The sequence below is a fragment of the Staurois parvus genome, unplaced genomic scaffold (genome assembly GCF_062004578.1).
Source record: "Staurois parvus isolate SC_StPar_1 unplaced genomic scaffold, SC_StPar_1.0 ptg000257l, whole genome shotgun sequence".
Classification (NCBI taxonomy): domain Eukaryota; kingdom Metazoa; phylum Chordata; class Amphibia; order Anura; family Ranidae; genus Staurois; species Staurois parvus.
The window spans coordinates 1,435,742-1,461,488 of record NW_028318053.1 but is presented as its reverse complement, the minus strand read 5'-3'; the positions used below and the strand labels follow the sequence as shown (position 1 = coordinate 1,461,488).

The 25,747-nt window shown below is 42.4% G+C and overlaps 1 protein-coding gene across 1 annotated transcript in view; it reads right to left on the bottom strand.

Annotated features, from left to right (window-relative positions):
* The window catches only part of SLC9A3 (solute carrier family 9 member A3), a 442,722-nt gene that overhangs the window by 190,747 nt on the left and 226,228 nt on the right, over window positions 1-25,747 (bottom strand). The window contains 1 exon segment of the mRNA XM_089681031.1: window positions 8,303-8,381. Within this exon segment, the coding sequence (XP_089537157.1) occupies window positions 8,303-8,381 (79 nt within the window).

The following is a 25,747-nucleotide window of genomic DNA, read 5'->3' as shown; positions in this document are numbered from 1 at the left end:
GAACACTATCCCACAACTTTTGTGGTTTGTCCACATGGCTTTTGGCATACTGCAGTCGACTCTTCTTATTCTTTGGAGACAGCAAGGGGGTACGCCTGGGAGTTCTGGCACGGAGGCCTTCATTACGCAGTGTGCGTCTTATTGTCTGGGCTGAAACTTCTGTACCCACATCTGACAAATCTTTTCTCAGTTCCTCAGCAGTCACACGGGGACTTCTCTCCACTCTACGCTTCAGGTAGCGCACAGCAGTCGAAGTCAGCATCTTCTTTCTGCCACGACCAGGTAGCGTTTCAACAGTGCCCTTTGCCTTGAATTTGCGAATGATGCTTCCTAAGGTGTCTCTTGGTATGTTTAACATCTTTGCAATCTTCTTATAGCCATTGCCCTTCCTGTGAAGAGAAATCACCTCTTCTCTTGTCTTCCTGGACCATTCTCTTGCCTTCACCATGTTTGTAACCACACCAGTAAATGTCTAGAAGGAGCTGAGTATCACAGTCATTTTAAAGCTGCCTAATTGGTGCTTATTATGCTTGATTGCTGCTCGGTGACATCCACAGGTGTTTTCAATACCTGATGGAAAGCACCTGTATGAACCTCTGTTCTTCAGAGTGGTAGTCTTTAAGGGGTTGAATAATTGTGGCAATGAAGAAACCACATAAGAACCATTTACTACTGTATTACATAAACAATTGATGTCATTTTAGTTGCATTTGGGTAGTTACAACGTCCTTGTAGGATTTGATTCTGAATACAATTCCAAATGTACACTATAGTCCCTAAACCCCTTTACAGCATTGGGGGTTGAATAATTTTGGTCACAACTGTACGTTGTAAGCCTACTTCTGAGTTTGGGCTGTGCGTGTGAGACTCACTCCTGACCCTTACTGCAGTTGGACACAGTAGGATTTTGTCACCAGGTCCCAGCCAATGATTTATAGCTGAGACCTACTTATCGGCTGTGTCCAATTACAAACAACACTCTGTACAATCTGTACACAGATCAACTATCTGGCTGTTTCTTTTCCCTGCAAAGCAGGAAGAAAAAAACAGTCAGATCTCTTAGTAAAACAGCACATATCACACATTACACTTGTTAGGCACACAGTGAACCCTTTTATTGTCCTTTGATGCTGAACCCCTCCCATCCAGTGTCATTAGTACAATGACCGTGTACAGTATTAGCACTGATCACTATTGGTGTCAGTCAGTTAGTGTACCTCTCAGCTAGCGTCAGCTAGTGCCTGATTTCCCGCAACACTATCATTGTCCCTCTATAAGTCACCAATCACTGCTATTACTAGTATAGCATCATAGCTGCAGAAATTTCAGTATATACACCATAGTTTGTAGACGCTATAACTTAGTGTTACTAAACCCACAACAGTAAAATCAGTCTGTATATGTAGTAAAGTATGCTTGTTATACTCACTGTGGAACCTAAGGGGTTAATAATCTGCATTGTGCAAAATGTCTGTTTGACCTTTTTTTCTCTGCCCCTCCTCTTGTTGAAATGTCCACCTGATAAGACAGACTGAACCTATAGTCACATACACATGATGAGTTTAGTGTGTATGGCTATAAAGGTTTTTTTTTCTTGGGAGAGTGCATGTGATCAGCACAGGGCCAATCAGCACTGTCCAGACAGAGGGTCAAAGGTTCTACATCCTCCTAGATCAGAAAGAAAACTCCTCCTACAAGCTTTAACCAGTGCTCTGCTGAAGTCACAAGACTGCTCTAACTGCTGATGAGAAAAAGGTATTTACCAGTTTATATTTACTAAAATAATTTCATTTCCATGTTTTGTGTACCGTGGGAGGCCAGATATAGTGAATGCAGGGTCCTGGGTTTAGTAACACTTTAATATTCACTTATTGGTAATTTTTTCACCAAAGACATTTAGCAGAATACATTTTGACCTAAATGTATAAAGAAATTAGAATTTTTTTATGGGATGTTTTATAACAGAAAGTAGAAAATGTTGTTATTTTGTTTATATAATAAAAAATAAAAAAAACTGTGGTGATCAAATACTGCAAAAACAAAGCTCTATTTGTGTGAAAATTATAAAAATTTTAATTTGGGTAGAGTGTTGCATGACCGAGCAATTGCCAGTTAAATTAGTGCATTGTGGAATAGCAAAAACTGCCCTGGTTGTGAAGGGGGTAAAACCTTTTAGAGGTCAAGTGCTTAAGATGCAAGTTGGTTAGTGTTCTGAGCACTTTAAAGCTCTAAAGCTCTACACTTCAAGATAGTTCCCTATACAGTACATACAGTGTATGTATATATGTGTGTGTGTGTGTGTATATATATATATATATATATATATATATATATATATACTGTATATAGACCTTTGGTATATAGCAGTACAAAAGTGTTTATACTCTGCCATCAAACTCATCGCCACAAATAAATAATGAATTACAGTATCTCACAGAGGTGAGTACACCCCCCATATTTTTGTAAATATTTTATTATATCTTTTCATATGACAGCACTGAAGAAATGACACTTTGCTACAAAGCTTGTATAACAGTGTACATTTGCTGTCCCCTCAAAATAACTCAACAAACAGCCATTAATGTCTAAACCACTGGCATCAAAAGTGAGTACACCCCTAAGTGCAAATGTCCAAATTGGGCACAAAAGTGTCAATATTTTGTGTGGCCTCCATTATTTTCCAGCACTGCCTTAACCCTCTTGGGCATGGAGTTCACCAGAGCTTCACAGGTTGCCACTGGAGTCCTCTTCCACTCCTCCATGACGACATCATGGAGCTAGTGGATGTTAGAGACCTTGTGCTTCTCCACCTTACGTTTCAGGATGCCCCACAGATGCTCAGTAGGGTTTAGGTTTGGAGACATGCTTGGCCAGTCCATCACCTTTACGCTCAGCTTCTTAAGCTAGGCAGTGTTCATCTTGGATGTGTGTTTGGGGTTGTTATCATGTTGGAATACTGCCCTGCGGCCCAGTCTCCGAATGGAGGGGATTATTATTATTATTATTATACAGGATTTATATAGCGCTTTACATTATAGACAATACAGCAACAATACAATTCAATACTTAGGAGGGTTAGGAGGGCCCTGCTCCTTGGAGCTTACAATCTAAGAGGGAGGGGCTAATGGTACAAAAGTTAGTAACTGTGGGGTATGGACTGGTAGAAGGAGTAGAAGATTCCATTATTAGCTGAGGGCAGGATAGGCTTCCCTGAAGAGATAGGTTTTCAGAGATCGCCTAAAAGTGAGCACAGTAGGCGATAGTCTGATAAACTGGGGTAGAGAGTTGTAGAGGATGGGGGAAGCTCTGGAGAAGTCCTGGAGATGAGTATGAGAGGAGGAGACAAGGGAGCTAGAGAACAGGATGTCGTGCGAGGAGCAGAGAGTATGGTTTGGGTGATATTTGTAGACAAGATTGGTGATGTAATTTGGGGCAGAGTTATAAATGGCTTTATACGTTATTGTTAATGTTTTGAATTTTATCCGTTGGGCAATGGGAAGCCAGTGGAGGGATTGGCAGAGAGGGGTGGCAGATACGGAATGGTTAGTAAGGTGGATGAGTCTGCCAGCAGCATTCATGATAGACTGAAGAGGGGATAGTGTAATGTTTCACATGACTGTCATATGCCTTTTAAGTGTTCTTTGTATTTTGTCTCTGCTCCTCCCTTTCCTTTGGTTTAGTTCATGCTGTATAGATAGCCCACCCTTTTTCCCAGTAATGCATTTCAGCTTCAAGCCTCATGTCCTATTGAACCAGATCACATTATGATCTTTTGACCTATCCAATGTTCATTGTTGTAAGATTCTCTCAGTTTATGGAATAAACTTCAAAAGATCTACAAGGTGTCGTCTGGATTGATTCACTGCCTGTGTTATTCAACTAAGATTGGAGTTATCGCTATCTCATCACAACTGTAAGTTACAGAGATCGCACTTTAAATGCTTAGATTGGAGAGACAGAACAGTCAAAATATCAGTGAAATATCTTCATAGGATCCTTGCTAGCTTTGGATAAACAGTGAGATGTTATATGGACACTGGATATAGCAGCTAACAGAGTGAAGCCATCTCTACACAAGCCTGTACATGTCTGCAAGTATATCTCAGCATAACACTCATCAGAGTCAGTACAAATTATTGATATGAATGTCTTACAACTGCAAGTTTATACACTGCATCTGTATGCATTAGCACATGGCTTGTCTGTGAAATCTTATAAGGAAGTGAAAGAAAACTTTTCTGCAACCATTGCCTAGGAAACCTGAGCTCATCCACAGAACAACTGATACATTTATCTGTAAACTTTCTATCAACCCCTCTCCTTGCTAACATGTTTCAAGAAAGTAATATACAGTCTGGGGAAACTAACACACAACCAGTTCAGGACTTAAACCTTAAATCAGACAAAAGAAAAAAAACGCTTAACAAAACCAACCTGGAAGGTGCAAAAGAATCTTAATGCTAACAAGCAAGAACTACTCTCTAATATCAATGACGTATGGTCTAATACTGCTAAATGCATGTCTGCTCTCTCCCAACAATCTCATGAGCCAATACAACTAGAGGGTGATATCCAGCAATTGAATGTTGCTTATGAGAATTATCAAAGACTGTGTGTTAAATATATTGCTCTCTTAAAGCGGTACAACACTCAAGGGTCATTGGAAGAATTAATGAGTTTTGAGACACTCAATCTTAAAAAAGACAATTTAGTGGTGCGAACAAAGACAAAGGCAGAAGTGAGAACACAGCTCCATGAATCCAGATCCTATCGCTCTGCATCTACTAGATGCTCCTCAAGATCTTCCAAATCCCTACAATCAAGGTCTTCTACACTCAGTCAACAACTAATAAAAGCCCTTGCTGATGCTGAAGCTTCTAAAATTCAGGCAGCTTTCGCCCAAAAGAAAGCAGAAATAGAGGCTTAGGCCGCATTTAGGAAAGCAAAAATGGAGGCTCAGGCCGCATATAATATTATGAGCTCAGTTTGGGATAGATTGAGTTTTAGGAAGTGGTGTGACATCCAGTCTGATATGTCTGTTAGTAAATCGGTGATACGTGAGGAAACTGATGGGGTGAGCTGAGGAGTAGAGAGATAGATTTGTGTGTCATCAGCATAGAAATGGTATTGGCGTAGGAGAGGAAAGTAGAGTTGTGACACTGAAGGTGCGGTGAGATAGGTAAGATTAAAACCAATGGAGAGTACAGTCACAGAGACCCAGTAAATAGAGTTTTTTGAGGAGGGGGGGGGTGGTCAACTGTGTCAAAGGCAGCGGAGAGGTCCAAGAGCAAGGGTACGGAATAGTGACCATTGATTTTAGCTGTTAGTAAGTTGTTTGTGAGTTTTAGGAGAGCAGTTTCTGTGGAGTGTTGTGGGCGAAATCCAGACTGAAGGGGATCAAGAAGGTTATTTTCAATAAGGTGGCAGCTCAGCCGGTTGTAGACTAGACGTTCAAGAAGTTTGGAGGCAAAAGGGAGTAAGGAGATGGGTCTTAGATTGCTAAGATTGGCAGGGTACAGTGTGGGTTTTTTAAGTATGGGGGTGACTAGCACATGTTTTAGAGAGTTGGAGAAGATGCCAGTAGAAAGGGAGAGATTGAAGATATGAGTTAAAGAATGAAGGATAGAGCCAGAGGGTGACCGTAGTATTTGTGAGGGAACAGGGTCCAGGGGGCAGGTGGTTAGGTGGGCTTTAGAAAACAGTTTACCAGCCTCCTCTATAGTAGCTGGGTTAAACAAGGGAAGTATAGATTGTGCAGGTGGACAAGGAGTGTAGGGTGAGGGAGTTATCGGTACAGTGGAGATCTCGTTACGAATTGTATCATTCTTATTTTTTAAGTGATTAGCTATCTCCTGGGCAGTGAGTGAGTTAGTGGGTGGAGGTAAAGAAGTATGAAGTAGAGAGTTAAAGGTAGAAAAGTGTTGATGGGGATTGCGTGAGAGGGTGTTAATGAGAGTGATAAAAGAGGTCTGTTTGGCAGTGTGGAGACAAGATTTGTATTTTTGAAGGGCAGATTTAAATTGGTCGAAGTCTTGCTGGGCTCTAGTCTTAAGCCATAAATGCTCCAGAGCACGGCTACGTTTTTTGAGGCATCTGGTATTGTCTGTTTGCCAGGGCTGTAGCGGTCAGGGCCTAATTCTGTGTGTAGTGAGGGGGGCCAATGTGTCCAGGGTGGATGACAGTGAACTACTGTAGACAGAAGTGGCCAGGTTGGGGCAGGACAGGGCTGAGATTTTGTCATAGAGACAATCTGTTGCTGAAAAAAGAAGAGAAGGGTTAAGATAAGGAAGGTGTCTACGGGTAACTGTTTGATAGTTGGATGACAAGGAGGAGGAAGCCAAGGAGAGAGTGAAGCTAATAAGGGAGAGATCAGAGAGAGGAAGAGGAAAGTTGGTGATATTGATAAATTATATGTGGTAAAATCAAAGAGACAATTATGGATACACATAGGTGAACAGTTTAGAGACATTAAAAGTAAACCCAAAGTGGAGGGAAAAGAAAAAGAGAAGCCGCTAGCACAACACTTTAGAGAGATGCACAATGGACAAAAAGAGGGCCTTAAAGTCAAAGGTATTTTTGCTCCCAACTTACCACCCTGAAGGGGTGACTTTGATACAATGTTACTCTGCAAAGAGAAATACTGGATTTACAAGTTGGGGACATTAGTGCCCAATGGACTAAATACCAAGCTGAATGTTAAGATTTTCTTAGACTGATATAACGTTTCCTCCCCTCTTCTTGTTTCTTGTCCTTTTCCCTCTTCTTTCTTTTGTTTTTCTTGCTTTCCCCTTTTTATGTGCTAGTTCCTTGACCTTATTATTAAGTAGGGAATTCTTGGCTGTTATAGAAATGGATTGTTTTTCCGGAGGATCTCCACCCCATATCCTCTTCAATTGCTTTCATTATAAATAATGACATGTAAACCATTGACTATTACTAATCTATTGTAGTGATGACATCTTAACACTAGCAGATGCTGCTACCTGATAAGCGTGTACATAGAAAGGTATTTAAACAGCTAGACTGTCTCCTCCTTGTTCTGAAGAAGTTTGCAGTGACTGGCGAATGAAATGCATCAACATGATGACGTCATCACATACGGATGTGGCGTCCACGGGTGTCCCCCTGTTGAATTGGTGATAGCCGGCTGGAGTCAACACCACTGTCTGATGACCAAGGAATTCCCCACACAGTGGATGTACCCTATGTAAGGCATTATCCTATGTAACACAGCGGCAGATGATTGGCACAAAGAGGAATCAGCGGGCTAACAACTCTTTTGAGATTTGGAGAGATTGCACAGTTTTGATCACTGTGAAGGAAGCAGTAAGTGGCTTATGCACTTGTACATAAACTGCACTAAAATTATACATAGCTTTTGTTTGCTTTGTGCCTCTCTCTTTTTCTGCTTGATAGACTCTATACCTACTATGGTGCTTGTATGTTGATCTTGTCAACAAGTGGATGGCACTATTTAAAGTGCACTTAATCTACCTCATTACATGTGAAACGAATACTAAGCACAATTGAAATCTAAGTGTGCTGAATGTTACCACTGAATATATATTTGACTCTGCCTGCCTGTACTATTCCTGAACATTCCAGCCTGAGCTTTTTCTAGCATACAACTGTTGACAATTTGTAACTACTTCTGTCCTCCTATGGGACAGCTTACTAACAGCATTGCTTATTATACTAACCTCTAACATCATCTTTGATTACTAAACTGCAGTTTATGCACTGGCTTTAAGTGGACATTATTATAACTCTTTTTTTGCAGCTGTATTGTTTACACCGAGGACTTAATTTATATATTTTAATGTTTCCATAATAATAGACATCATTTTGATTGTGTATATTGTTTAGCCATTAGGGCCAATCTTGATTTTGCCCAGGATCATATGCCTGTACTATTGGGGACATCTTACATGCGTATTGAACACAAATGCATTTTAAATCATACTTAGTAGCATTTGTCTCCATTGAGGCCTCTTCGACATGTGTTATTGACCATGCTTGTCGCAGCAATCCGTATTGCTTATTTAATGATATAGGGCTGACATTTAAGGTCACACTGCTTTTGGAAGTTACAAGTACACACATTTTTTTCTAGATTTGTAAACTTTTTATGTCTGAAGTTCATAAAATGTTGAACATTTTTTACTTTTTGCCACATTTTGCTTGGGTGCTTGAATATTACCTACTTTTTACTCTGTCCAGTACTTGTGGTAATGAAACAGATACAATAAAAGCAGCAGAAAATACAGAATTGAAATAATATTTTTTTTAAACCTATACATACCGACACCTTTGACGCAATCCACACCTGTCACATTTTCACCTCCAATAGCAACAAAGGCATCAAAAACGTTGTATAATACCTACAAAAAGATAGATATTAGATTATAATTTTTCTGTGCTTAAAAAAAATTTACTTATTTTCTTGGAATGTGTCTCATTTTCTTGGAAAGTGTGTTGCTATCCAGAGATCACACACAGGCTATTCAATTGTGTGATTCTACATCACTTGTTCTTTTGCTCTTAGATCAACAAATGAATCTTAGCGAATATTTTTTTAAAATGATATTTCAATGAAAATTCAGGTTTTGATCATGTAATTTTAATGAACTGTTAATGCCTTTCTGCTATTACTCCTCCCTCATGTACCAAGGTATAGGGATCATCACTATTTGCATATCATATGTCACAGACATAGGCAGATAGCAAAGAGGCCTTTATGCAAGAACACATTTTGGACCTTTCCATTCATCTAGTGATGAGTATATACACTCAAAGTAGGGATGACTCAATACAAGAGTTTTCATTGTCTACATATTTTGTTGAAAATTGGGAGATTTCCATAAACCTTTGTAAAGCATTGTTGTAAATTGAAAAGGTGAATGGAAATTTCTTGTGATTTTTAAAGGTGCAATCAGCTTTAACACATTTATTGCTGAAGCCATTTTTTCCCATTTTGAGCACATATCTTTTTATTAACATTTAAAACCCCAAAGCAGGATATATGTTCTGAAAAAGAGAGCCTGTAGAAAAAAAACAGAGCATAGGGATTTGATAGCTCCAAACCTGAAAGTGCTCAGAACTGAATGCTTTTGAGTTCATATTTCACAGGGAAGATCAGCAAATATTCACTGAACTCCCACCTCTCTCCATCCTGACACCTGCCATGATGGTCTTGGGCATATATAAGTGTAGTACAAAATATAAACAGAACATGAATAACAATTGGCCTAAAACAAAAAATATTAAGAACCCCTTCAAAGACACATGTTCTAAATAAAGAAAATAAAAGGAAATTTGGGTGGGGGGATTTAAACATGTTTTACCTGCGTGAATCTTACACTTATTTCTAGTGAAGACTGGCCTTGAATCCCAAACACTCTCATTGTCTACACTGTACATCTGGGGTCAGACAATAAACACATTATTCACTTTCTAGTAGTAGTTACATAAATTCAACTGGACTAGAGAGAGCAGCCATCCTAATGTATTTGATGGCACTGAAAGGCAGACCAAGAAACTAAAAAACTGCAGTCGGTGCTGAAACACTAGTAGGTAATCGTAGAAAGAACTGTTGGTTCTCAAACTGTTGATACAGGGCGGTACACAAGAAAATATATCTCTCCAATTTAGCACAATGTAGCACTGTATAGCACAATGCAATACTAAGCCTCTATTTGGGAGAAAGGCATAGCATGAGTAGGAGAGGGATAAGGAGATGGCAACATATAGCAACTATTAGAGACACTGATGGCAGGCTGCTGACTGATCCGGAAGTTATCAATGCCTGTTTTGCAAATTATTATGCCACACTTTATTCCTCTACCTCTGCTCCTGATTTTGAGAGGCTGAACTCCTTTCTAGAGGGTATTGAATTCCCTGTTCTTTCAGATCAATCACAGCAATTGCTTGATGCCCTGATTACCCTGAAGGAGATACAAAGGGTCATAGGCTCTATGCAGACAGGAAAAACCCCTGGAGATCAGGGTTTACTCTCTGAGTTTTTTTTAAATTTATAGTGACCCTCTGGTGGTAAAACTCCAAGAGGTCTTAATGTCTTCCCTAGATGCTGCCTCCCTTCCAGCATCTATGCTGCGGGCCATAATAGCAGTGCTGCCAAATAAGAATCCATAACTTTGCTCTTCTTATAGGCCAATCTCCCTTCTGAACGTAGATGCCAAAATATTTACCAAGGTACTAGCCCAGGGGTGGGCAAACTTTTTGACTTGAGGGCCGCAATGGGTTCATATATTGGACCCGGGGGCCGGACTAGCTGCTGGCCAGCCCAGCCACTACCATGCCATCCATAGTAAGTATAGTAATATTCCCCCATAGTAAGCATAGTAATTAATCCCCCATATAGTAATTCATCCCCATAGTAATTCATCCCCCATATAGTAATTCATCCCCCATAGTAATTCATCCCCCATATAGTAATTCATCCCCCCTATAGTAATTAATCCCCCATATAGTAATTCATCCCCCATAGTAATTCATCCCCCATAGTAATTCACCCCCCATATAGTAATTCATCCCCCATAGTAATTCATCCCCCATAGTAATTCATCCCCCATATAGTAATTCATCCCCCATAGTAATTCATCCCCCATAGTAATTCATCCCCCATATAGTAATTCATCCCCCATATAGTAATTCACCCCCCATAATAATTCATCCCCCATAGTGTAATTCATCCCCCCTATAGTAATTAATCCCCCCTATAGTAATTCATCCCCCATAGTAATTCATCCCCCATAGTAATTCATCCCCCATATAGTAATTCATCCCCCATAGTAATTAATCCCCCATATAGTAATTCATCCCCCCTATAGTAATTCATTCCCCATATTGTGTCAATTCACTTACCTTTGCTCCGCACGTTCCTCTCGCCGTGTTCCCGCGCCGTTCCGGTCTTCAGGGCGGACTGTGAGAGGAGAGGAGTTCGTCACGCTGCCCCGCCTACATCCTGACAGCCAATGTTTCCCACGTTCCGCGGGCCGGATTAAAAGGTCCGCCGTAGTTTGCCCATTGCTGTACTAGCCTCACGCCTTAATAAAGTCATCCTTTCCCTGATCCATAGAGATAAAACTGATTTCATGCCTGGCAAGGAGACAGATATCAATCTGCGTATGCTGTCCATCATTATTGCCTATGCTGGGAGCTCTGGGAACCCGGGGGCCTCCCTTGACGCTGAAAAGGCCTTCAACTTGGTGGAGTGGGAAAACCTATGGATGGTGATGCGTAAATTTGGTATTGGCCTGAATTTTATCTCTTGCATCCAACTTTTATACTCTACTTTCACTGCTAGAGTACAGATAAATAACATCCTATCCAAGTCCTTCAGCTCCGAGGGGTTCCCCCTCTCCCTGGGCCTCTTTGCCCTAGCAAATGAGCCTTTGGTGCTATTCATAAGAGCATCTTCTTTGGTCCAAGGCATACTGGTTGAACCTCTGATGGAAAAGGTGTCCTTCTATGCGGATGATGCCCTCCTATATTTGCTGGATGTCCAACAGTCATTGGCTGTGGTCCTATATATTATTAATACCTTCGGTACTTATTTAAGCATTAGAATAATTTAGGAAAAATCAGTGCTGTTTCCCTTAACTTCATCAGCAACCCCTTTGACTCTGCCGACTCCACTTGCATGGGTATCCCAGTTCAAATACTTAGGTGTACAAGTTCAAAGGGATTTGTCTAAATACTTGACCGATAATCTGTATCCAATCCTACATCAGTTTGTACAAAAATGTTTGGTCTAGAAATCATTGCCCTTCACTCTGGTTGGGAAGGTGAACCTTATTAAGATGACTTACCTTTGGAAATTTTTGTATATTTTTCGACATATTCCAGTGCCCATAAATAATGCCTTCTTTTTGAAAATAGAACAAGCTATCACTTCCTTTGCATGGGCAGGCTCCACCCTGAGAATAGCTAGGACCACCCTGCAGCTCCCTCTGGCTGGAGGGGGGTTAGTCCTGCCTTATTTTAAAAAGTACTATTGGGCTGCGGTGCTGGTAACAGTGTGTTGGTGGTCAGCTCAGATTAAGTCTAACCCAGTAGTAAATTTGGAGGCAGCGCTTTTGGGATCTTATTCAGAGTTTAGTAATCTAGTGTACAGGGGCCCTCGGTCCAACCCTAATATCACCGCCCCTATGAAGACTACTGTTTTTGTCTGGAAACAAGCCACTATGGCTAAGAATGAACCAATGACTATCTCCCCTCACACCCCACTTTGGGGTAACCCTACTTTGATTAATCTGCGGTCTGTGTTGGACTCGCAGGTCTGGGTTAGGTATGGCGTTATATCATGCCTGAAGGGCATTTCCTTTCCTTTGATGAGCTGAAACGTCATCCTTCCTGGATGTTCTTCAGGTTTTTACAGCTTTGGCATGCTGTACAAGCGCAATTCCCTGACCCCATCACCCTGACTTCTCTTTCGGTAGAGAGAGACTCTTAATTGCCCAAAATATTGATAGACCATTGTCTTCCATATATCTTAGACTTACAGTTGGAGACAGTACCACATTTACTAAACTATACAATGTGACCTGCCTACCTTAACTAGTGAAGACTGAAATGAAGGGGTCCAGCAGTATCTTCCTCTGATGGTCTCAGCCAATGATCACCTAGTCCAGCTTACGTTTCTTCATAAAGTGTATTACACTCCCCACAGACTGTCAGCCATTTATCTCACCACCCATGTAAATTGTCCTAAATGTCAAACTGAAGTGGCGAACTTTATTCACATGGTCTGGTCCTGCGTGTATATTCATATATTCAAAACTTTTAGCTGGTGATGGTTGCTGACATTAATGTAATTAACACTGCAACTATTACTTTAAACCCTTAATATCAATGCTTGGTATAACGGATAATCTCCATGCTTCCACCAATCAGACGCTGTTTAGATTTTATTCTGAATACTATGCTAGAAAAACGATTTTCTCTAAGTGACAAATGGCAGACACCCCGACTGTGTCAGCATGGAGGTCTATGGTTAATGCCGTTCTTCCCCTTAATCGGTTCATGTATATGGGTTGTAATTGTCCCCAAAAATTTGATGAGATCTGGTCAGCTTTGGTGAATGCTAGGAAGTTTACTTTTGATTAGGCTTCCCTCTCCCCAACCCCCCTTCACCAGCTCCTGGTCATTTGTACCTCATCCTTGCCCCCTCCCCTTCCCCCCCCCTCACTTCTGCCATTCTTTTATGTAAAACAATTTTCTCTTGGATGATTAATGCCACGGTACAGGTAGCCATGCCTCCTGCTTTAGCCCTGGGTTAGATGATGAGATGCTCTGTATAATCCCTTGGTGATGCTACTTGTTGATGTCTAATTAAGAACTGCAGTCAACTATTGTATGGGCTTGTCTTATATTGTTCAACCTGCTTATTGCCTACTTGTGTAACTTTGGATGGGATTATGAAACTAGTACAAGGTAGTTCCACAGTTTTCACAAATCCAATCCTGTCCTTAAACAATGACATCTGCCTTTCCATGGTAATTGAATTGAGCTGTTGGTGCTACCTGTTTGGATTTAAATACTGGGGTATTTTCTTTACACATTAGAACTGTGGCTTTGTCAAACTACAAAATGTCTTCAACTTTTCAATGTGAATAACTACTACTAGATTTATGATCTATGCTATACCAAGCCCAACTGCCATATTTTGCTCATAAAGCCATCCCTGTCCTCCACCAGAATTTGGAATGTAAATTGTCTGTGTCGCTGTACAACACTGTCAGTGGCAGTACGCTTTACCATGGATATGTGGTCCAGCAAGCACGGGCAGGGAAGCTACATGTGCACTTTTCAATTTTCTGATGGCTGGGAATGATGTTGAAAAGGACCCACCACTGGAGATGGTGCTACTGCCCTATGTACATTGGTAATAGCTCAATACCCTGTACCCCTCCTTCTCACTGGATTCTCCAAAGCATTTGCAATGTCCCAAGCTGAACAAACGCTGTTTTGCAGTTTAGAGGCCTGGAGAAAAGGAGCAACAATGAGCCAGTAGTTTCAGCAGCTCTTCAGACGCAGACTGAGAGGTGGCTGACTCCATGCCATCTTTATCCAGGCAAGGTCATGTATGACAATGGCACTAATCTCCTGGCTTCGATTGTACCTGTGAAAATTGACAAATAAATCTTGTCTGTCCTCAGCTTGGTGGAACAGCAGATCCTCATTAAGCACCTAGGCTTGCAGGAGGTCCTTCACCAAACCAAAAGAGTTTGAAGCCACTATAGGCATTCATACCCTCCCAGTGTTTGCCTAAAAGAAATGCAGCAGCAACATAGGATGCCTGTAAACTGAATGACCACATGATGCAACTCAACTTTGGCCATGATTCAGAGGCTGCACCAGCAGCTTCGTGCCGTCAACAAGTACCAATATAATTACAGTATGAGAGCAGGTTCCGGGGAGCTGGAGTTCTTTTTGCTGTATCAGTGGCTCATCATTAAGAAGACCTGAAGCATTTTGGCACCTTTTTAAAAAGGTGGCTAGAATAGTGAACCATGGTAAAGTAGGAATTAGTGATACAATCCCTAAATGTGTTCCTCACAGAAAACAAACACACTCTGTGGCTTGATAGACCAGCACTGATGACACAGCAGCAGGAAGAAAAGGAAAACTTGCTTTTGGCCAGCTGCTCTTATTGGCTGGGGTGAGAGGACATCACTTCCATGCATATGGTGGAGTTCTGTCAGCTTCAGCATTGACAAGTCTGTGCAGTGATCTGTGCTTGTGTAGCTCACTGTACAGGGGTGGACAAGCAGGTAAGAAACTTTAATGCAGAAGAGACAAAGCATGTCTCTACTGCATTAAAATCCTGCCTGTCTGCTCCTTTTGATTTCCTAGCATACATTTCCACTTTAATCATGATTAATGTCTACATTGGGCTGATGTGGACACTCTTACAAAGAGGACCCCATAAAGTATGGGTATCCAAGCTGGACTACTGGCTGGAAGCTGAACAGTAGAAGTTGGAGCTTCAAGCTTGCCCTGCAGTTAGTGTGCTGTGTAAGACGGCCTTCAACACAACAGGAGATTTTGTTACAGAGAATCAAATATGTCTGTTCCCCGGTGGTGTGGACCAGCTCACCTCCATTAAAGTGAACAGTCTTGAATTACCAATGAGTACAAAATTACAGCTAGTATTGTAACAGACTAAAATTTTCACTGTCATTCAGCCCAAAATATTGATCACTCATGCGAGCTCATCAAGGGCGGACTGACTATTCGAGCATTCAGGCACTGCCCAAGGGCCCGGGGTCAGTAGGAAATGCCCCTGTTACCTTTTTATAGGCTTTTTTGGGTGTGCTTTGAGTGTTGGCAAGGACACAGGGGCCCCATGATTCTCTATTGCCCGAGGGCCCCATGAGTTGTCAGTCCACCCCTGGAGCTCATCTCAGATAATACACTTCAAGAAAAATCCTGCCTAATCTCTCCCTCTTACATTTTGGCCTAACTGAACTGCCTACATACAGTCCAGTGACTGTACAGTATTTTGCCTATTGTCTCTCAGATAACACACTCTCATATTTACTTCAACATCAAACCTGCTTCATCTCTCCTCCTTACACTGTGGCCTTACCAAGTTGCTCACATGCTGTTAAGCCACTGTAAAATATTTGTGTGTTTGTCTTTCAAATTAGACATTCCAAGATTTATTTTAAGATAAAATCTTTTCCATCTTACACTGCAGTTTAACCAAGCTGTTTACATACTGTCCAGCCACTGAAAAATATTTGTGGCTATTTTCTCTCAGATAATGCACACAATTGTTACTGCAAGATAAAACCTGCATTGTCTCTTTTTATTTGCGGTCTTTTCAAGTGATGCTGTCCTGATGTCCGTTCTTCCTGAGATCTATACTTATAATTTTTTGGAAAAAATTGGGGATACAGGAATAGAAGGGGTTTGGGGAATGTAGAGTTGTGGTTTTGAAGTGTTTTTGTGCTCTCTGTTTTTACATTTTTAAATAAAGTATTTGTAAATCCTAAAATGAAAAGCCCATATATGCTTTCAATTATACCTACTGTTTTGTGAGTGTTGCCTGTAACGTCTTTTATTATTCTTTATTACTTCTTTATTATTACAGGAGGTTAGGAAGGACTGCAGACTGGCCAGTGTCAGTGGAAAAGACAAGGAAACTCGGGCAGATACGCCAATGTTCAATATGGCCGCGCCAATTTACGCAAAGAACTGCGCATACGCATAGGCGGGCGGCATGTAATCACGCATTCCTGTACACAAAAATGCACCGGAACACGTAGGGTGCACTAATTGCTGACACTCAGTGGCCTTTATAAGGACTACAGCTCTACTCAGTGATTGCTGGATTATCATCAGCCCCTCCCGTTCCTGTGGTCCTGTGTTCCTGAGTTTACTGCTGATTACTCATTACAGACACGGCTTGATCCTGACCTTGTTATTGTTTGCTGCTCTGTGTATGACCCTGGCTTGCTCCTGACCTTGTTCCTGTCTGCTGCTCTGTACTTGACCCCAGCTTGATCCTGACCTTGCTCCTGTCCGCTGCTCAGTGTATGACCCCAGCTTGATGCTGACATTGCTCCATATTGACCCTGGCTCTGGCTACTGACTATACCCATCCTCCGGGATCCACGTGTTCTCTGGAGAAACTCCTCTTGCAACCGGAGCACCCACGGGTTCCATCTCATCAAGCATCTCCAAGCAGCAACACCACTGGCAATCCGTGCTTCTTTGGGCACTGCACCTCCTGTTTCCACCTCCAGGGGCGCACTGCACTTATCCATAAGGGGAGCCCTCTCTCTATTGCAGCCTCCAGTCAGGTACGTGACAGCCAGGCTCTCAGCTGGAGGTGGAGGTTGACTGCAGGACTTGAAGAAAGAGCTGAATTTGAGGTGATTGAAGATGGGGGAGGGCTGCAAACTATCATCAGAACTGGGGCACTGTGTGTGGTGGAGATCGGCTGCAGGCCAGGAGAGAGGAGCTGGCCAGAGGATGATTGTAGATGGGAGAGAGCTGTGTAATGCAGGCCATAGACGGTTCGTTTATTGACCGGTTTTTCATCCGAAAGAATGATCGGCCGATTTTCGCACTGTTAGTGGAGTAATGGCATCGGCCGATTTTCGTGGTTCCTCCTCGTTTCGTTTATCAGTCATGCTGGAAAATTAGTGAAAAACGGGCAATTTTCAAAATCATTGGTGGCAAGACAAACGATGTTTCATTTTTTGGATGAAAAATCGTCCGATAAACAAACCGTCTATGGCCTACATAAGTCAGGAATACAGATACCGGACTGCTATGCACACAGATAGGGAATGTACGCTACCTGACCACTTAGTAGGACACGCCTCCTCTAGAGTGAGAGGGAACTGAAGGAGGTCTATGCAGTCACATGGTCACAGAATAAAACCTCAAAGGGGTCAAAAGGTAAAAAACTTTTATTTTTCACACAGCTACATTTCATTATTGTTAGCAAATGTTATTTCCTACATTAAAATGTACCATGGTTGTACTTTACTTATTTTTTACATTTTAAAGGCAAAGTGCTCTGGTACTATGAAAAAAGAAGTTAAAAACTATACTAATAAACTGTTGTGCCACTCAGGGTCGGATTAACATACGGGCAATTGGAGCTGAAGCTCCAGGCCCCAGCTTAATATAGGCCCTGCCGCCCAAAAACCTCCCCCTTTTTTTCATATAATAAACAAGTCCTTTCAGCTAGCACCGAGCCACCACTAACTACCACAGTCCAGTGTCCACGTTGTGAAAAATTTTGGTTGCTAGGAACACCTACCATCCTAGCAACCAATCAAGTGCAAGCACAGACCCAGGCTGCTCCGCCTCCGAGTGGCCCACCTCCCAGCTTACACCCTGCAGACAACGGAGAGCTGCCTGGAGTCAGGATTTAAAACATGTCAGTGTCTGGTAAGGAGAGAGTGGGAGAGGAAGGGCACAGACTTTGGCAGTGTGTGTGGGTCACTGCAGCAGCCAGGGAGAGATGGTGTTCTCTCATGCAGTACTACTCAGTCATCCTGTGTGTGGGGCACTGGAGTACAGCTGACACATGGGATCCTAGTCTGCCATGCTGGGATTTGTAGGGAGGGCAATGCTCATACATACTGGGGAAGGAAGGGGGGCTGGTCATATAGGGAGAAAGACTCTGTGCTGTGAGGGGGGCTGCCATGGCTGACCTGCCCCCCTTCTACAAATGCTGGTCAGGCACACTGGTTTAAAGAGAAACTCTGCAGACTCTGGGTTAAAGGGGAACTCTGATGTACAGTAAGTGGGATCTCTGTGATAACCAGAGGCCCCTTCACATCAGAGGCCCCCCTTACATCACAGTCCGTAGAGAACCCCTTATTTCAAAGTCCCCCCTTACAGCGTATATAAAGGGGAACTCTGATGTAAGGGGGGTCTCTGGTCATCTGAGTCCCCCCTTACAGTGTATATGAAGGGAAACTCTGTGGACTGTGATATAAGAGGGAATGCTGGGAACTCTAATGTAGGGGGGGCTCTGCTGATGAGTTACCCTTTACACCAGAGTCCACAGTGTTTTTTACATCAGATTTCCCAGTATAAAGTGGAACTCTGGAGACTCTGTGGGAGCGCTGATTTAAGGGGGGAACTCTGATATAAGATGTAATGCTGTGGCCTCTGATGTAAAGGAGGTCTCTGATGTCAGTGGGGCTCTGTAGACTCTGATGTAAGAAGGGAATGCTGGGGGAATCTGGGGACTCAGATGTAAGGAGAAACTACACTCTATATGTTTTGTATGTTTCTTATCCTGACCCCTACACTCTGTACATTATGCTGACCCTGATGTTCATTGTATCAACAGATACTAGTTTTAATAAAGTTCAGGGCTACAACTTTTTCATAATTGATTAGGTGGCCGATTTATTGTTTTGATTAATTGGACAAAAACCTCAAAAGTTTGGTGTATAATTTAGTTAATATGTAAAGTAATCTATTCTTGAATATCTATATGCATTGCATATACTATTAGAGGTCGTATTTTACATATCATCATACCGAGATCAAAATTTTTATTTAAAGCGGAGTTCCACCCAAAAGGGGAAGTTCCGCTTTAAAGATTGGTCCCCCGCTCCCCATTAAGGATTGGCACCTTTGGGGTGCGGGGGGAGAATTTGACAGGTACCCGCTCCCACTTCTGCTATGATCACCTAGGTGATCAGAAGTGGAAGGTGTCCTCTCTTCCTCCCTCCCCATAGTCTTTGAGACACGTTATAGGTCCCAGAAGACTACAGGACCATTCAGGAAGCGCAGCGCTACACGCGCATGCGCAGTGGGTACCCGGCTGTGAAGCCGCAAGCTATTCCAGCCAGGTGCCCACACTGAAGATGCCGGCGCCCAGTGAGGTAAAACGAGCTGCAGGGGACACACAGCGAGATCGAGGGACAGGTGAGTGTGTGTTTTTTAAAAGTCAGCAGCTACAGTTTTTGTAGCTGCTGACATTTATTTTTTGACAGCGTGAGTGGAACCCTGCTTTAACCACTTGCACTCCTGAGGATTTCCCCCCTTAATGACCAGGCCTCTTTTTGCTACTCGGCGCTGCACTAATTCAACTGATAATTGCACGGTCATGCAATGCTGCTTCCAAACGAAATTTACGTCCTTTTTTTCACACAAATAGAGCTTTCTTTCAGTGGTATTTGATCACCTGTGTGCTTTTTATTTTTCACGCTATAGACAAAAAAAGACCAAAAATTTTGAGGAAAAACGATATTTTTTACTTTCAGCTATAAAAAATATATAGTAAACTCAAAGTTAGTTATAAATTTAGGCCAAAATGTATTCTGCTACATGTTTTTGGTAAAAAAATCCCAATAAGTGTATATTGATTGCTTTTTGTGAAAGTTATAGCGTCTACAAACTATGGTATAGATACTGCAATTTACGCCATTTTTTTGCTATACAGCGCTGCACTAGTTTAACGGACAATTGTACGGTCATGCAATACGGTACATAAATGAAATATACATCCTTTTTTTTCCCACAAATTGAGCTTTCTTTTGGTGATATTTGATCGCCTGTGCGTTTTTTATTTTTTGTGCTATAAAAAAAAGGCTGACAATTTTGAGGAAAAAAAACAATATTTTGGACTTTTTGCTAAAAAACATGTCCAGTAAAAAAAAAATTAAAAATCAAATTTAGTCATAAATTTCTGCCAAAATGCATTCTGCAACATGTCTTTGCTACAAAAAACCCAATACGTGTAAATTAATTGGTTTACGTGAAAGTTATAGCGTTTACAAATGGCGGGAAAGATACTGGGATTTAAAAAAAAAATTTATACTAATAATGGCGGCGATCAGTGACTTATGGCGGCGATCAGCGACTTATGGCGGGACTGTGGGACTGCGGCGGACATTCTGACACTGGGGGGAAACTGACTTGGGGTCACTGACATCCCCAGTGACACCAATACAGTGATCAGTGCAAAAAAAAAACACTGACACTGTACTAATGGCACTGGGGAAGAAGGGGTTAACTTTATTATTCAGTGAAAGGGTTAACTGTGTGAGGGGAGTGTTTTACTAGGGGGCGGGGGTGTGTACTGCAGGGAACACCGCTGATCGGGACAGATAAACTCTTCTGTCCCGATCAGCGTGTCAGGAGCTGTCAAGGAACTGACACTGCCGCTAATCGACGGGACATAGCTGGTAACGACCGGCTGTGACCCGGCGACTGACATCCGCGGCCGTGATTGGCGAGACAGGTAGGGCCCCCTACCTGTTTTGAAAACACACGTTTTAAAACGTGGTTTTGCCCAGCCATGCCGCCCTGCCGCCGTATTTCTACAGTGGCTGGGCAGCATGTGGTTAAAGAAAAAAAAGATTAAAAAGACCTAAAACACAGTTTTGCAGATTTTCAGACAGGACTGTAATATAATATTATTTATGACAGATTCCCTTGGCATAGGCAGGAAACTTGATACAAGATCCCTGCGACTGTTGTCACCCTTGCTGGCCATACACAAACAAAATTTTTGTTCGAAAAGTTTTTTTTCGTGTATTCGTGCTGCACTGTATTTTCTGATATGTAAATAAATAATGCATTCTGTATGCAGGACAACTAATTGGCTGACCAACTAATTGATTATGAAGATAGTTGACAACTACTTTCATAATTGATTAAGTCAATTAGTTGTTTCAGCGCTAATGAAGTTCTTTAAGGTTGGCTCAGTCAGTCAGTCCTTTTTGTGTGCATGAAAGCATATGTAATGGAAATGCAAATTTAACCACCTCCCGCCCGCCATATAGTAATATGATGGGCGCAAGGTGGTTCTCTCGTTCTGGGAGGACGTCATATGATGACCTCCCATTCTCACTGCGCATGCGCGGCTCAGGGAGCGTGCAGCGCGGCGATCGGCGGTGCGCTGTGTCCCTCGGACACAGCGGATCACCGATCAGGGAAAGAGCCAAAGATGTCGGCTTGGTCATGTGATCAGCTGTGTCCAATCACAGCTGATCACATGTAAATAGGGAAATGCCGGTTATTGGCATTTCTCTCCTCTCAAGCTGTCACGCTGACAGCTCGAGAGGAGAGGAGAGCCGGTAATCGGCTTTCCGCAGAGGGGACATGTACACTGATCATCAGAGCACTGATGATCAGTGTGCCCTGATGATCAGTGTAGCCACAGCAGTGCCACCTGTCAGTGTCCATCAGTGCCCTATGTCAGTGCTCATCAGTGCCTCGTGCCAGTGCCCATCAGTGCCACATATCAGTGCCTACCAGTGCACATCAATGCCACATATCAGTGCCCATCTGAGCTGCCTTTCAGTGTCACCCATCAGTGCCAGTCAGTGCCAGTCAGTGCCACCTATCAATGCCAATCAGTGCTGCCAATCAGTGCCACCTATCAGTGCCAGTCAGTGCCGCCTATCAGTGCCAGTCAGTGCTGTCTATCAGTGTGCATCAGTGCCGCCTAACAGTGCCAGTCAGTGCCACCTAACAGTGTCAGTCAGTGCCGCCTATCAGTGTCAGTCAGTGCCGCCTATTAGTGCCAGTCAGTGCCGCCTATCAGTGCTGCCTATCAGTGCCATGTATCAGTGCTGCCTTTCAGTGCCCATCAGTGATGCCTGTCAATGCCCATCAGTGCCACCTACCAGTGCCTGATCATCAGTGCCCATCAGTGTCACCTATCAGTGTCCATCAATGCAGCCTATCAGTGCCATCAGTGCAGCCTCATTACGCACATCAGCGAAGGAGAAAAATCACTTATTTACAAAATTTTATTACAAAAACTAAGAAAAAACTTTTTTTTTTCAAAATTTTCAGTGGTTTTTGGTTTGTTTAAGAAAAAATAAAAAATCCAGAGGTGATTAAATACCACTTTTGTAAGAACCGGTGGGTTTGCATTTTAATTGTGCCATAAAAAGGCCCACCAAATTCCTTAGCACAAGGCTCATGATGCTGTTAATCTGGCCCTGGTGCCAATGACTATTTTTTAGCTTTATTTTTTATGTTTTTTTTCAAGTTTTTAGCTTTATTTTTTTAAGAGTACACTTTCCTACAGCTAGATCTTCCTTTCTGCAAATCCTTGTTTAATTCAGGCCTATTACCATTAAATAAAAATCTGCAGTGACAGCCAAAACTACCAAAAAAAAGCTTATTTTTTCCCTAAATTGAAATTAATCAGATTGGGGTATTTAAAACTAAACGTAAAAGTTGAAAAATCAGATACACATCCAAAATACAGTATATTGCCAAAAGTATTGGGACAACCCTCCAAATCATGCAGGTGTTCAAATCACCTCCTTGGCCACAGGTGTACAAAATCAAGCACCTAGGAATGCAGACTGCTTCTACCTATGCAATAAGTCCATTTGTGAAATTTCCTTGCTACTAAATATTCCACAGTCAAATGTTAGTGGTATTATAGCAAAGTGGAAGTGACTGGTAACAACAGCAACTCAGCCACAAAATGGTAGGTCATGTAAAATGACAGAGCAGGGTCAGTGCATGCTGAAGTGCACTGTAGTCACCAACTGTCTGCAGAGTCAATATCTAAAGACCTCCAAACTTTGTGTGGCTTTCAGATTAGCACAACAGTAGTGCGTAGAGAGCTTCATGAAATTGTTTTTTATGGCTGAGCAGCTGCATCCAAGCCTTACATCACCAAGTGCAATGCAAGCATTGGATGCAGTGGTGTAAAGCATGCCACCACTGGACTCTAAAGCAGAGGAGACGTGTTCTCTTGAGTGATGAATCACGCTTCTCTGTCTGGCAATCCGATGGATGTGTCTGGGTTTGGCGGTTGCCAGGAGAAAGGTACTTGCCTGACTGCATTGTGCCAAGTGTAAAGTTTGGTGGAGGGGGGATAATGGTGTGGGGTTGTTTTTCAGCGGTTGGGCTTGGCCCCTTAGTTCCAGTGAAGGAAACTCTTAAGGTGTCAGCACACCAAGACATTTTGGACAATTTCATGCTGCTAAGTTTATGGGAACAGTTTGGGGATCTCCCCTTCCTGTACCAACATGACTGTGCACCGTAGTCCATAGTCTACTCACCCTAGGGCAGGACCACCATATATTTGCCATCTACCCTGGCTGCGAACAACCATGAAAACAGGTCAATGGATAAGATGGAAAAGAACAGGCAAACGAGCTGGTGTATAGTACCATCTATACAAAATTCTATACGCAAAGAGTTTATTCTTAGAGCTCTTAGATAATGCCAGGGTCATAATCTGCCAGTCTGCCGGATCCAAACTCATCCCTAACTCACTCTCCCATTGATAATGGAAAGGGATTTAAAAATTCCCCTCACCCCTAACTAATACCACATTGATCCTGCCAAACAAAGACAATGGAAAGTGACTCTAGGAAGACAGCAGTTCAGTCAATTTCTTACACAAAGGAGGGAAATTAACTTGATAAAGGTCCTCATAGGTGGAAGATAATAGAATCCCCAAGTCAAAGAAGTAAGTCACTGAAAAGGGAAAGATCATTTCAAATCTTCTAGCGTGTGGGCCAAGAGGGTCATGGACAACGCCATAGACTTGGAAGGATTAAAACACAAAGGCAAAAGTGTCCAGAACAGACAACAGATTGGGCAGTGAAACTCTAGGGGATGTCAGAGTCAGGAGTATATAGTCGGCAAATAATGAGATTTTATGAGAGGATCCAGCAACATCAATGCCTATGACATCGGATTGTCTCCACCTTTTGTTCTAGAGCCAAAATAAATTGCAGTGGTGAAAGAGGCAGACCTGTTGAGTACCCCTATGAATTGGAAAAATGTCAGATTCACAACCATAACATTTAAGTTTTGCTTGAAGGGACTTATACAAGACCGCCATCCAGCTCAGAAAAGATGGACCAAAACCATATTGGTGGAGGACTGTAGTGAGATAAGGCCAGGAGAGCATGTCCAATGATAGAAGCATGGTTTCCAAAGAGCATCGATGGGCAAGATGAACAATTGCAAAATGCAACGAATAACGTTTCCCGCCTGGCACTGGCACAAAACTGACTTGATTTTTCCTGGTAATAAAGAATTGAGTTGGATGGGCAAAATTTTTGTAAAGATTTTCATGTCAATATTGATAAGGGAAATTGGCCTGTAATTAGCCCAGGAGGTATGGTCCCCAAAAACACAAAAGCATAGATTCAGCCTCCTGGCGTATATATGCAACATTGTCACTATGGTCTTTCACTTTAGGCCCTTGTCTGTCTCCTACAAGTCGTTTTCTCACCAATACTTGTCCACATAGCTAGCAGCTCCTTGCTATTCTGGCCCACAAGCTTGGGTCTGTGTCTATCGGAGTGCACACATGCACCTCTATGGCTTCTCCCTTGCACACCTGGACTCCTCAGAAGGATGGAGCCCAGAACCATGGTCAGGTCTCTACAAAAACACCAGCACACACCTGACCAATTGGTTTGCTGGTGCTACTGAAAACCAGATGGATCTCTAAGAAATCTCTGGGCTCCAGGTTCCAAAATGGATTTTTCTAAACAATGAGGAAACTTAAAAGCCAGTTTACTCCTAATTAAGCAAACCCCCTGGAGCCCCTCAATCTGTCTGGTTGAGATTCCTGGGTTAATATCACCCTGGTGTGGCATTGCACTACCACATATCCCCCGCCCCCTTGTTTCGACCCATGGGGCAAAACACACCAATAAATCCTTTTCACTTTGACATGACTGTGCCAGGTACCACTCTCATAGGCCAAATCCTGTTTTATCAGGTAACTATCCCTGTGTCCCCCTGCTGCACTCACTTGAACTCTACAAATACACCTCCATGCCTTTTTACGGGTATGTTTCCAAAAGCGTCTTCTGCCTATTTTCCTTGGGACTACACTAGCCATCTTACTTTTAGGGAGTTTGCAAATCTTGGTATCTTTCTATGCAAGAGATTGGCACCTGAATTTTAGTTGTCGGCTACTAATAAAGCTACAAACACTTCCTCCAACCCTCTTCCCTTTACTTTTGAAGGGGTCATGCTTTTAATCACAATAATTGTGAGCTCTTTTATTGGGATTACGCTGGTCCTTTTCTGCATTCTATGTAAGGGCACTTTCTGATCCTAGCTTTGTTTGTTTCTCCATGTACCCTGCATACTTCATTCTGTTCTTTCCATCCACATTTCCATAGGACCACAGCAGTGCTCTACTCTTTTTATGAAGAATAGACCAATTGTCTTGCCCTTCAGATGTTTTTAAGTCAGGGGAATATTTCAACTCCTTGAAGTTTTCCCTCTGGACAGATAA